The 13,071-nt window shown below is 50.1% G+C and overlaps 1 protein-coding gene across 4 annotated transcripts in view; it reads right to left on the reverse strand.

Annotated features, from left to right (window-relative positions):
- Meis2 (Meis homeobox 2) overlaps positions 1 to 12,859 on the reverse strand; it is a 186,660-nt gene extending 173,801 nt beyond the window's left edge. For all 4 annotated transcript variants that reach the window (XM_042687813.1, XM_042687812.1, XM_042687815.1 and 1 more), the window contains exons 1-6: positions 12,653 to 12,859; positions 11,573 to 11,805; positions 10,428 to 10,569; positions 10,016 to 10,066; positions 9,170 to 9,220; positions 8,271 to 8,420 (exon numbers count right to left, since the gene is read on the reverse strand). In XM_042687813.1, the coding sequence (XP_042543747.1) occupies positions 8,271 to 8,420; positions 9,170 to 9,220; positions 10,016 to 10,066; positions 10,428 to 10,569; positions 11,573 to 11,805; positions 12,653 to 12,664 (639 nt within the window). In that variant the 5' untranslated portion in view covers positions 12,665 to 12,859. The remainder of the gene's footprint in view (positions 1 to 8,270; positions 8,421 to 9,169; positions 9,221 to 10,015; positions 10,067 to 10,427; positions 10,570 to 11,572; positions 11,806 to 12,652) is intronic.
- Between the last annotated feature and the right edge of the window lie 212 nt (positions 12,860 to 13,071).

Genomic DNA, 13,071 nt, shown 5'->3' on the forward strand with positions numbered 1-13,071 from the left:
AAACATTGGTTTGCTCCTACCAGTCAAATCTGTACTAAGTTTCAAAGGCAGGCCTCATCAATTCCTTAATTCATAATTCAGTGTATTTCCTTCCTTGCTGTTCTCTTCAAGGTGTTCTCCAAAGCACACAGTTGAAAAGAAAGATACATAGTAAGTGGTAGAAGCAGCGCTGTGGCTCAAAGTGGTAGAGTGCTAGCCTTGAGCGTAGAGCTCAGGGACAGCTTCCAGGCCCTGAGTTCAAGCCCCAGAACCAGGAAGGAAGGAAGGAAGGAAGGAAGGTAGGAAGGAAGGTAGGAAGGAAGGTAGGAAGAAAGGGAGGGAGGGAGGGAGGGAGGGAAGTGAAGAGAGAAAGAAAGAAAAAGAAAGAAAAAGGAAAAAAATAGTGGTTTCTCCAAACAAGTTATATTAGTCCCCAAATTTTTTCATGTTCCTTCTCTTGCCTACCATTCCCCTATCTCTTTCCTCTTCTCTCCATCTCTCAAAAACATTATTCTGGAAGAGTCTCACGTCTACTGCCACAGTATCACCAGATGTTATGTTCTGTGTTGTGGGCTGGGATGAACTATGGAGCGTCACATGATAGCTATGTAACTTGAAAGAAGGCAGGAGGAATAGATTCAAGGCTGAGGAGTTACCCTGGTGTCTGTACTTGGTTATACATGGTGATGTCATCATACATACAGACACACTGAGACTCTGGTCAGTAGAAAAAAAGTTGGTCCTCCCTTGGTCAAAAAACATGGTAACCAAAGCCGGGCGCCAGTGGCTCATGCCTATAATCCTAGCTACTCAGGAGGCTGAGATCTGAGGATCACAATTCAAAGCCAGTCCAGATCATGGTTCAAAGCCAGGAAAGTCCGTGAGACTCCTATCTCCAATTAAAAAAAAAAAACAAAAAAAAAAACAGAAAACCAAGAAGTGGCGCTGTGGCTCAAGCGGTAGAGCGCTCGCCTTGAGCTGAAGAGCTGAGGGACAGTGCCCAAGCCCAGAGTTTAAGCCCCATGACTGGCAAAAAAAAAAAAAAAAAGGTAACCCACAAGGACAACATAGAACATTGCCCATAATGCTGGGATTTTCAAATTAGAATATTTGTTTGTATCACCACTCCTTCTTTTCTTCCTAGAGAGTTTCCAAGTTTACATCCTTCAAGAATAAGTGCCTGGCTTTCTGCCAAATTAGATTCAGGAGTTTAGTAAATCCTGAAACCAAAATGGCATACGAAATCACGTAAAAACACATGACGTCTGTTGAAGAATAGAGAGATGATCTCTGTGCGTGTGAGTGCAGACTCTAGAGGTATGTGCATTCCACATCATGTGTCCTGTTCTCCAGCACAAGTATCAAGAAGAAACCCCAGGGCACAAGGAGAGCATGTTTCTATTCCCAGTGGCTTCCATAATTGGGAGTCAAATATGGTACACTTCTTACTGTGACGTAATTGTGTTAAAGAACAAGAGTTACCAGGAGCAAAGCAGTGAATACTGAGTGAAGCACAATGGAAGGAAAATAGACACAAGAAGCTCTGTCTCCAGGGGCAGTACTTTCTATTTGCTGGGCCACGGACTCGAGCTGATAATGCAAGTTGTAATTAATATAAAAGCAGAGACAATATGGGCAGAGCTGCTTGTCGGGGGGCCACAGGAGAGCAGGCGGCTGCTCTCCTCGGTTCCTCATTTAGACACGGCTTTCCCTAGGAAATACCATTCTGCCAGCGTGTTCTCCCTTGAAAGTTAAAAAAAAAAAAAAACTGATGTAGCACCGTCATTGAATTCTGCTAAATCTAGAAAACAGTGAAGAGGAAAAGGGAGTCTGGACAGAGGAATGAAAGTCTATGTGCACCTCTTTTGTTGAGGGTGCAAATACTGTGCAGTTGTCACATTTAAAGCCAAGGTGGCGTTTCTGGGAGGGTACAGCCTACAAGATAATGCTTTAGGAAATCCTAGGAAACTGTAGGTTATTTCCCTATTTTAAGTGATTTCATATAGTGCATGATTTTTCCCTGGGGTCACTGGGGTAAACCCTGTCAGAGTTTCTAAAAGAACACAAAAACAGAGTGAGGAAGTAAAGTGTACTAAGCTTCAAGGACAAAACAGAAGATTCTAACAGGCCCACGCTCCGACTAAGCTTTGACGCTCGGCGTGGACCCCAAGCACCAAGAGGACTGCGCATGCGCAGGTGTAGTGCAGGGGGCAAGGCGGCTGTGTGCAGGAAGACTCCGGGCCACGCCCCTCCTCTCACTGACCTAGGGCCTGGGGCCACCATTTCTCCTGGGACGCATTTCCTTCACTCATTCACATGAAGACGCTACACAAAACAATCCTCACAGCCAACTACACTTATTTCTACTATACATGTAACATAACCGTTAGATTTTTCTAGAATATGAACTCAAGTGAAAGATTGTATTATTTGCAAGAAATAGTAAAAGCAATCCAGGATATGGACTTGACAGTAAATAGGAAAATAATTTAGTCAGTAAAAGGATAACATATTGGTATCAATACATGTGACTAGTACTGTTACTTATTTCTTGTGATGTCATGATAGTTTAAGTCCTAATTAGCAATATAACTTTTTTTTTTTTTTTTGGTCGGCCATGGGGCTTGAACTCTGGGCCTGGGCACTGTCCCTCAGCTCTTCAGCTCAAGGCGAGCACTCTACCACTTGAGCCACAGCGCCACTTCCGGTTTTCTGGTGGTTTATTGGAGATAGGAGTCTCACCGTCTCTCCTGCCCGGGCTGGCTTTGAACCGAGATCCTCAGATCTCAGCCTCCTGAGTAGCTAGGATTACAGGTGTGAGCCACCAGCGCCGGGCTGCAATGTGACTTTTTAAATATATAATTTTTTATTGTAAAGATACTGTACAGAGGGGTTACAGTTACATGAGTTAGGTAATGAGTTCATTTCCTATTGAGCATTGTTACCCCCTCCTTTGTTTTTCCCCTAATGTGATTTTTTTTAATGAGATGAAAACTCCTATCCTGGAATGTTCAAGTCTATGAAAGTTAAAAATGTTATTGTGTTGTTTAAATAAATGTTATTCTGAAGTTGGCATAAGAACTCAGGACCTGTGTGTACTTCAGAACCTGGGCTAACTCCTCAAAATGTATACAAGCCGAGGGCTCCATAAGCTTCCCACAGGCACCTCTTTGTTAAACTTAGGAATTAATGTGTGAGCAAATCTCAGTTATAAAAACCCTTTGCAAACGATTCTTCCATTTAACAGAATAACTTCCAGAGAAGACATGAACGTGTTGGTAGTGCAAAGGCACATTATAAAATACCTCCTGTGAAGCCAGACCCCGGTGGCTCACGCCTGTAATCCTAGCTACTCAGGAGGCAGAGATCTGAGGATCACAGTTCAAAGCCACCCAGATCAGGAAAATCCACCAGACTCTTACCTTCAATTAACCACCACCAAAAAAAAAAAAAAAAAGCACCAGAAGTGAAACTATGGCTCAAGTGATAGAGCACTATGGTTCAAGTCATAGAGCAGTAGTCTTGAGCAAAAAAATCTCAAAGATAGCATCCAGACCCTAAGTTCAAGCCCCAGGACGGGTACAAAAACAACAAAACAAAACAGCCTCCTATGACTTCAGATTGCAGTGGGATAGTGCATAAAATATTCAATGTGAAAAAAATGTGAAAACAAATTTAGAAAGGACTTCAAATAATGCCATTTCAATCTGATAGTGAATTTTCATCTATATGTTTGCCAAGTATACCTACGTTGAATTTTATTTCATCATCACAGTTACCTTGAAAACATACTATAAATATTACCAATAAGAAATCAACAGGAAAGTTACCAACAACCAGCAACTCAGCAGTAACACTAAAGGGTGAAACCGGCAGCCCCCAGGCAGAGCTCAGAGGTGGAGCTCTATGGGAACAGGTCCCCAGAGGCTTTGGAAAACAACACTCATAATATCTAATCTTACACAACAACATAAGAATCTAGCACATGAAATTAATCGTTCGTTTTATTAATATTACTATCAAACCTTGTTTCTGTCTTGATCTCCAACAGACCAACAACTTGGTCGTGAACTGCTCAGTGTCACTCCCTTCTAATTTCTCAGGTAGTGTAGAATTATCTCCAGGCACTTGCCCATATTCTGTCAAGAGCAAGACCCTGGAGATTCTCTCCCTGACCTAACAGGTTCCTTCAAAGTAGTACAGACATAAACAAATTGATATATTCAGACATGAAGAAGAACACAGAAGCACAGCCACTCTTAAATTATGGCACAGAAATTAAAACTAATTTTCTCTTATTAGGGATATTACTAAAGCCAGTCAATTTTAAGGTACTTGACACACTCACAGGCATTATATTTTCTTTCCTCTAATTATTCCAAAGAAACCAAAATGTTGTTTTTTATGACTAATAACTAGGAACAATAACATAACTGTTAAACTGTAAGCACGTCACACAAATAAACTTAGCTTATAGAATATATTATTTCATGTATCTAAACCTTATCTAACGATAAATCTGTACCATAAATATAAATTTCTTTTGCACTAGATCTACAGACTTGACCTAAAATGATTCAAATGCACGTGTCTTTTACTGATATTACAAAAATACTGCAAACTAGGAAAAGCATGAAACAATTTTTTTAAATTGCTTTCTTGGCATGTTTATTTTAATCATGATAAATCTGAATGTCTGGGAAACTCAACATTAACTGCAGTTGGAAAACAGAGTTGTTTCCTTGCTTTGAGTATCATATATATTTTTTCTCTATAGTATTCCAAAGAATATTGTAATAACATTTTCTACCTATAACCATTATTTTATATGACAGTAGGAAAGTAAGGTGAAATATAGTACAATATTAAATATATAAGCATTCATTATGACTGTTATAAATGCTTTACTGAACACAATAAAAGCCAATGTTGCACATTTTGTTTTCTATTTAATTTCAGACTTCCTCTTGTTATGCACATCACATGTGTTAATTAATAAATGTACAAATCTCATCTCACTAAATGTAAGGAATCAAGTAAAGACCGTCTGTCTTGTCTTCCTTTAATACTTCTACAGTACAGCAAGATATTTATATGACACGGAATATAAAATAAGCATGATTTGTCAAAGAATAGTACACAAAAAATTCATTCTTAAAAGGCTGCCAATAATACTTGATGTGAAGATATTTATATCTATTACTTCTGTCTCTATTTCCAAGTTCTTTAATAATAAAGTTGAAAACCATATTAGCAATTAATATGCTGCCCTTGATGCTTCTACTTTGTTTCTCAGCTCACCAAATTACACACTCATTTTTTATTTTTCTTTTTCATTCTCTCTTCTTGCCCACCCCTACACACACACACACGCACGCATGCACACACACACACACACACACACACACACACACATGCACACACGGTAGTTTGATACCACTTAGTAAGGATAGAGGTATATATGTTTGGGGGTGTCAAACAGCTGTCACAAACTGTCACCTCCACAAGAGAAAGCTTGGCGCACCACAAATTAAAGTAAGATTCTTTTTTAGCTGTCATTATTCATAGCCAATAAGTTGAAATGCTCTCAACATTTCATGTGCAAATAAAACCAGGAGGAAGCTCAGTAGATCAGAATGGTGGGCCAACAGATAAAACAGAGAAACAACAGGCTGTCCCAGCCCTTCTGAAGTGGCTCCCCTCACCCCAGCACTGGCACTCACCAAATGAGATCCAGCCTGGGGCAATGCATTAAATATGCATATCAAAGCAAATGAAAAAATAAACCTGAAGATTCAAATTGGACACATTTACATGTGAAAATGCCCTACTCCTACCGCTTCAGGTAGCTGTGTATGTGTGTGTGGGGGGGGGATGCTTTTTATGGCTGAAGCTTAAGGGAGGGTGAATTCGCAGGAGAGGGTAAGGTATTCAGACAGTTCCCTCTGCAGGGGTTTGGGTGTAGGCCTGCAAATGAATGCAGTCAATACACCTATGGTACCAAAGAAACAAGACCGGTGAAGACTCTCCAAGATTCTCCCCTTCAACCTACATAAAACACGGGTCTGTGGCAAACCTGTCCATTTCCCACTCAGAGTGGTGGTGGAACAAATTATTGCTTCATTTCAAAACAAATGGCAGGGGGTGAAAGTAAAAAATGCTATAGTTCAGATCTCTAGGATATAAGAGGCTTTAAATTATGACACCCAATGAGGTGGCAAGCCCTGGTGAGTTCAAAATAAATCAGTTGTCATGTTCAATTGATTGGGGGCTCGAGAGGGGAGCAACAAATGATACAGTTGGCTCTTTTACCCCAAGATTGTGATTGTTAAATTATTAAAACATTATTCCCTTAAGTACAACTTCTTTGAGTCTGTATCTAAATATTACAATAGCCCCACAAATTGGCATTGTTTGCCAGCCAATGCTCTAAGGAGCCTAGTTTACCTTATCTCTTCCATGTAAATATCAACATGTTCTAGTGCCATACATCCACTGGAAAAAGAGCTGCCAAGAAACTATTCAAGAAAATGTAGTTCTGGGAACCCGAAGAAATACCAGGAGGAATGCCTGGGGACCCCAAGAAATAAAAGGAGGAAAAAAAGCAAAAAAAAAAGCCTTCGGAAAACTGTAAACCTCTCTCATTCTACAAAATCGTACAAACAGATCCTTCCCCGTTTCCCCCAATATTGTAAATACAAATGAATCCGCAAAGAGAAAGCACTGAAAAGAAACAAATAATGAACAACACCAAAACGTATTTCCAAGGCAGTGTCATGACTCAGGGACCACAAGACACAGGCGTAGGTAAGGCCACGAGGAGGGGAATGAACTTCACACAGCTGCCGCTGCTGCACGGGATACAGTCAGGACCCCAAAGAGCCCCTGACAGTCCCTCCATGGCCTTGGAAACAAATTAAGGCAGGGCCATTTATTCTGCCTCAGAACTAAACATTCAGGAAAAGTCTTTTTTTTTTTCCCTTAAACTTCTGTTCTTAGGCTCGCTTCTCAAACAGAGCAACAGTTCATTATTACAATCTATGGCCGCATATTTTCAAAACTCGTTGTAGTGGGGTGAGAGGGTTATTCTCAAGGAAGCTCAATCCTTTTTTAACACAGGATTTAAAGGAGGGTTACAAATTACAACTGCAATGCCTGTTTAATTTACATAAGGTGCTAAATTAATATTTCAACCACTAAGTTATTCAAACTACATAGCCTACAGCACTTAGGATTGTGGGTTTAAATGAAGGTATAAGACACCCGGCTGGCCCTTCACCCCCAGGCTTGGGCTTTAGGTTCTTGTAAATAAAGTATACTTCACAGCCACTCCTTAACCTCCACACACCACACTCCTGCCTTTCCTACCAGCTGCAATCTTTCTTCTCTTTTCAAATTTTCACTCACTACATATGTTTCTCCCTCCCCACCCCCAGCAGACTCACTAGATCAGTTCCAAAATAGGATTAAAAACAGAGGATAGTAAGAAATCTCCATTCCTGCTTGACACACACAGTCATTTCTTACTATACACTCTCTGTCCTCATTCACCAGTGGGAAAAGTGTTAAAATTCAACCACTAACCTATGGTTACTCAATCATAATTCCCTTCAGCTTCCTGTAATACATTGTTAATAATTGGTTCATCAAGGTTACTGTCTTTTATTATGAAGATGCTTCAGGCGCTTGGCAATAAGTCCATATTCTGACAATAAGTTTCTATAGAGCAAAAGCCCTGAGAATTGTAATGTGTTCATTCACTCCTTTTATTTCTAATGCAGTGCAAGATTGCCAATAATTCTCAGGATTGTCATCTCTGAGAGAGACTGGGAAATCAGCTCTCGCCCCATTCTCTCCTGGAGTCCCGTTCTCCTCCCCTCCCCCAGCCCGTCCAGCTAACTGTCTTGCCTCTTTCTATCCGGCTGCACTGATTACACAGAATGAGAAACCAGAAAAGACAGCAGTCGCCCTATCAAAAAGAGAACGTGCTAACACCCAAGTCACCAAATCCAGGAAACTGTACACATTAAGAGCACAAATCAAATCACCCTATCAGCTCCTCGGATTTTCAGCTCTCAAAATAAAGCAGGGTCCAAGGCCAGGGAAATGAAAACAAAGAGTATGGCAGAGGTAGGGGGAGAGAGAGAGAGAGAGAGAGAGAGAGAGAGAAACTCTCCATAAGAGAGCAAACCATTTTAAAAGAAAACGAAGTCCGCGGAACTAAGAGTTAGGCTTTAAGAAAACACGTTGCCCAATAGCCTTCCAAGAATGCCAAAGGCTTTCAGACTTACATGGTCAGCGAGATTTGTGGAGGAGCCTGAAAGTTCTTCATGATCTGACTTGGAGCTGCCATCCCTTTCATCAATGACGAGGTCGATGGGCATTTTCCCCTTCAAACAGCTAATGTACCGGTGGCAGAAGTTATCACACAGTTCATGCACCTAGGAGGGTTCAGCTCATGTTGTTGTTTGTTTCATTTTTCAAGAGGAAAAATATCAGGTTGCATTGTGACATTTGGAAAGAGCAGCCATGTTCTGTCTTCCACACTAACTCTAATTAGGGGGTGTAATAGTTGAAGTCAAGGAAACAATAGAGCAATTGTTGCAGCAGATATTATTCTCCAGAGACTTCCCCAGCAACAAGTTACAATAAAGCAAGAAATCAGAGTGGAAATAACTGGGCTCAGAATGGGAGACCAGAGAGGAAGACCCGACTTGATAATAGCTTCAAAACCTAGAACTCTGCAACTGCGGGCAGAAGTGGTATTTGGGATGCAGTAAGCTCTGAGTTTGGTATATTTGCATAGAAGTTAAGTGATGGAGCTATGGGCAGTGTAGGGACAGGACATGCCGCGGGCTGCGAACCTGATGCAGACCGGGGGCCCAGAGCCCACTCAGATAATAGAGACAGCACACTGAGTGTCCAGTAGCACAAATGGTTTCAAAACAATCCTCAATGGCTGAGGGAAGAAGCTGGGGGGGGGGGGGGAGCGGGAGAAATTACTTTAAAAAGGCCTAGACTGCAGATGCAAGCCCCCTTTGAACCCCTGGGATGAGGAACAGTTAGAGAAAGACAGTGCCACCCTCGGAACATTTCCAAGTGGTCAGTCCCCAACACTGAAGATACACTGACAACCTCAAGCAACTAGTAGAGACTGTGATCAAATCAAAACCCAGGCATGATCTCTTACCTTTTCTAACTCCAGAAGATGAAACCTTAGCACTTGTATTGCTTGTATCATCTGAAAGTAAAGTTTAAGAGTGTCAGGGTTCTGGAACTCTTCAGGCCCTGAGTAGGGGGTGCTGAAGGAATTGGGCTGGGGAGAAGACACCAGCAGGGGACCAGGCAAACCCCACACTGGAGGAAATCAGTGATTACCGATCATCTCTGCCTCACTGGCCTGGGGTGGGAGTCTGACAGAACTTGAGCCTCAATACTGACATCTTTCCTTCCTGATATCCACCGGACAGTGTGTCCCAGGGACTTCTTTCTCTGCCCGAGCCCTCTTCAACTCTCTCTCTCTCTCTCTCTCTCTCTCTCTCACACACACACACACACACACACACACACACACACACACACACTCTCTGACCTCAGGTCAAACTTTTTTTAAAAAAAGTAAAAAAAAAACAAGAAAATATAGTGAAACAAAAATAATTTTAAGAGTCGCCTCTCTGCACAGAAAAACCCAGCCCAGCCCAAACCCTTTTCAAGCAGAATACGGAGCGCCACGCGGCTGCCTTGGAGGAGGCCCGGCCGCTGGACGGGGAGACGCGGCTTTCGGACTCAGACTTAAGTACTTTTAATCTTGAAATGGTGCAACTTAGCAAAAGAACCGCACCTCCCGCGCCGGCCCCTCGCCCCAGCCCCCGCCGGCCGGCCCGGCGCCGCCTCGCCCTCCCGGGTTCGCCGCTGTGTGGGCCCGGCGCCCAGCAGCTCGGGGGCCGGCGGGACGCGGGTCGGCCCCGGCGCGCCCACCCCGCCCTTCCCGGCCTGGGCCCCGGACGCGGGGAGGGAGGGAGGGCCGGGCGCTTACCAGATTATCCAGCTCCGGGTTTGAGGAGAAGAGAGGTTTCTCGGCGCGGACCTGTAAGAGGCAGCGGGGGTCGGTGCCCGGCCGGCCGGAGCGGGGGTGCGCGGGGCCCGGCCAGGGGCGGCCTCGGGCCGGGCGCGCGGGGGTGCGCGGGGCCCGGAGCCCCTCGGCTCCCCCCCCCCGACCCGCTCCCCCAGCGCCAGGCCCCGTCGCTGCAGGCGGGGGAAGAGGCCAAGCCCCACATTAGGAGCAGGTCAACTTTAATTGAGGGTCGAGCCCCGGTACTCCTGGGTGGGGGGAAAACAAACACCGGTCTTTATCTCCGCTTCCCACTCGCGGGGGCCGGGGCCGGGGCGCGGGGGTGCGCGTGCCCAGCTCGGGCAGGGGGCTGGGGAGCGGGCCGGGAAGGCTGGACCTGCTTGGCGAAGACGGCGATGTCCTCGTTGAAGGAGTCGGAGGAGCAGACGTCCCCGCCGGCCACTCCAGGTTCCCGGGGCGTGCAGGTCGCCAGCTCGCACTTCTCAAAGACCAGAGCTAACAGAGGAAACAACGGGTGCCTACCGGGCGGCGGCACGCAGACACACAGGGGACGGGTGCGGGGGGCGAGAGGTGCGGTCAGCGGGGCCGAGGCGCGGCCCCTCCTCGCCGCCGCAGCGCGCGCCCCGCTCCACGCCCGTCCGCGGCCCGGCTGCGCGGGCCCGGCCGCCCCGGCCGCCCGGCGGCGGGGTTGACACCCTCGGAAGTCGGGGCCGGGCCGGGCCGGGTGCTGGGCGGGGGTTGGCGTTGGGAAGCACGGCCCCAGCGGGCAGCTCGGGCCCGGCCGGGGCCGCGGCCGCCGCACGCCGGCTGACAGCGCCCGCCCCCGGCCGGCCGCCCCCTTCCGCGTGAACTTGCCCGCCCGACTTCCAGCGGAGCCCGGGCCGCCGGGCCGCTGCCCTCCCAGGACCGCACCTCCCCGGCCGGCCGCGGGCCGACGCGGGCCGGCGGGGTCCGGAGTCCTGGGGTGGCGCGCCGGCGCGCCCTTTGTGCTCGGCGGGCGGGCGGGCGGCGCGGGGTCACCCCCCGGCCCCGGCCCCGGCGCCCCGCCGCGGAAGCCCGGCCCGGCCCGGCTCCCGGCCCTCCGAGCTCCCTGCCGTGGCCTCGCCGCGGGCGGCCCGGAGACCGCTCGCCCCGCGGCGGGGTCGGCCCGTATTTACAGACTCCGGCGGGCGGCGGGGACTTCCTGGCCGGAGGCGCGGCGCGGCGCCCAGACCCTCGCCACCGAGCGAGGCGGGCGGAAGGAGAAAGAACAAGAAACACAAAGTTGCTCCTGGGCCGCCGCAAACTTTCCCCTCGGCCCGGGCCTCGGTGAGGGGCCCGGAGCCGCTGCCCGGGGCCGAGGGAGGGGGCCCACCGGGCGCCCGGGGCCCGGCCTGGGCCGCGCGGGCCCGGGAGACGGCGCCCCGCCGGCCCCGCCTGGGCCGCGGCCCCGCGGAGACGGCCTCCGCTCCGCCGGCCTCCCCGCCCCCACACACACCCGCACTCACTCACGCCGAAAGCTGGGTCTGGGGGTCGGTTTACCCATAGATCGCGTCCTTGTCCCGCTTCAGGGCGTCGTTGACAGCGGACCCCATGCTGGCCGGCATGACATTGGGGTGCGGGGCGTGCGCGCCGTAGTGCTGCGTGGCGTGGAGCGGCGGCCCGTGGTTCAGGTGGTGAACCGGAGGGATGGGCCGCGGCGCGTGAGGGTCTCCGTACATGGACGCGGGAACCCCTACTCCGTCCATTCCGCCGTAGTGGGGCAGCTCATCGTACTGTCAGCCGCCCGGGCGCCGTGCGGAAGCGGGAGCGGGAGCGGGAGGCGCGGGGCCGGGGCCGGGGCCGGGGCCGGGTTGGGAGTAGGGGAGCGGGGAAGGCGAGGGGGCGGAGGAGGAGAGAGGGGGACGGAGAGAGGAGGGAGGGAAGGAGGGGAGAGGGGGAAACAAACAAAAATAAAAACCAAGTCAGCCGGGGGGAAAGCGCCGGCCGTGGGGACCGCGCCGAGCCCGCGGCCTGGGCGGCGGGGCCGGGCGGCTCCGGAGGAGGGCGCGGCGCGGCCGGGGCGCGGGGGCCGCCGAGCCGCCCCGCGGAGCAGCCGCTGCCCACGCCGCCCCGAGCCCCCCGCAGAAGCCCCAATAAATCACCGGGCGAAGCGAAACAAAATAGAGCGGCGGGAACGGCGGCCGCCCGCGCGGCGCGCCGAGGGCCGGGCGCGGGGCCGCCTCGGGTGGAGGCCGGGGCGGGAGGCTCGGCCAGAAAGTTACCAGAAACATAATTCAGCGGCGGGCGCCCCGCGCCCCGGTCCGTCTCGGAGACACCCCGGTGGCGGCGGCGGCGGCGGCGGCGGCGCGGGCGGCCGTGGCGGCGGCGGAGAACCGGGGGCCGCGCGGGTGCGAGCCGAAGCCGGCGACGGCGTGGAACAATTGCACGCGCGCACTCCGCTCACACGCACTCGCCGCCCGCCCGCTCCGCGCTGGAGAACGCGCGCCCAGACAGACACGCACACACGCACGCACACACACTCGCACACACGCAGAGGCGAGGGGGGAAGCGGCCGCCGGGCCCGGCCGCGGAGGCGGGCGCTGGCGGAGTCTTCCGTCCGCGGGCGAGGCTCAGACCTACCCTCTGCGCCATCAGTCTGCGCTCCGATCGGCTCCGGGCTGCGCCGCGCGGTTAGTCCCAGGCCGGGGAGAACGTGCTCGGGGCTGAGGACGCTGCCCCGGCCGAGGAGGCTTCTGCCGCTTCTCCAATACGTTCGTTTTAGGGGGGACCCCAGGCTAGAGAACCAAGTTTTCCCCCCCTGTGCTATTTCTTCTTTTTCTTTTTTTCCTTTTCTTCCTCCTCCTCCCGATCTTCCTCCTCCTCCTCCCCCTCCCCTCCTCCGCCTCCTCGGTCCTCCTTTCCCCCTCTTTCTCTTCTCTTCCTCTCAGTTGGAAAAAAAAAATGAAAAGGGGAGGAAAAGAGGCAGGAGGAAGAGGACTGTCAAGCCCCGCGCCGAGGGCTCGCCGGGTCCGTCAGCAGCCACATGTAACCCAACTGTC

The sequence above is a fragment of the Dipodomys spectabilis genome, unplaced genomic scaffold (genome assembly GCF_019054845.1).
Source record: "Dipodomys spectabilis isolate Male_0828 unplaced genomic scaffold, ASM1905484v1 ptg000108l, whole genome shotgun sequence".
Taxonomy (NCBI): domain Eukaryota; kingdom Metazoa; phylum Chordata; class Mammalia; order Rodentia; family Heteromyidae; genus Dipodomys; species Dipodomys spectabilis.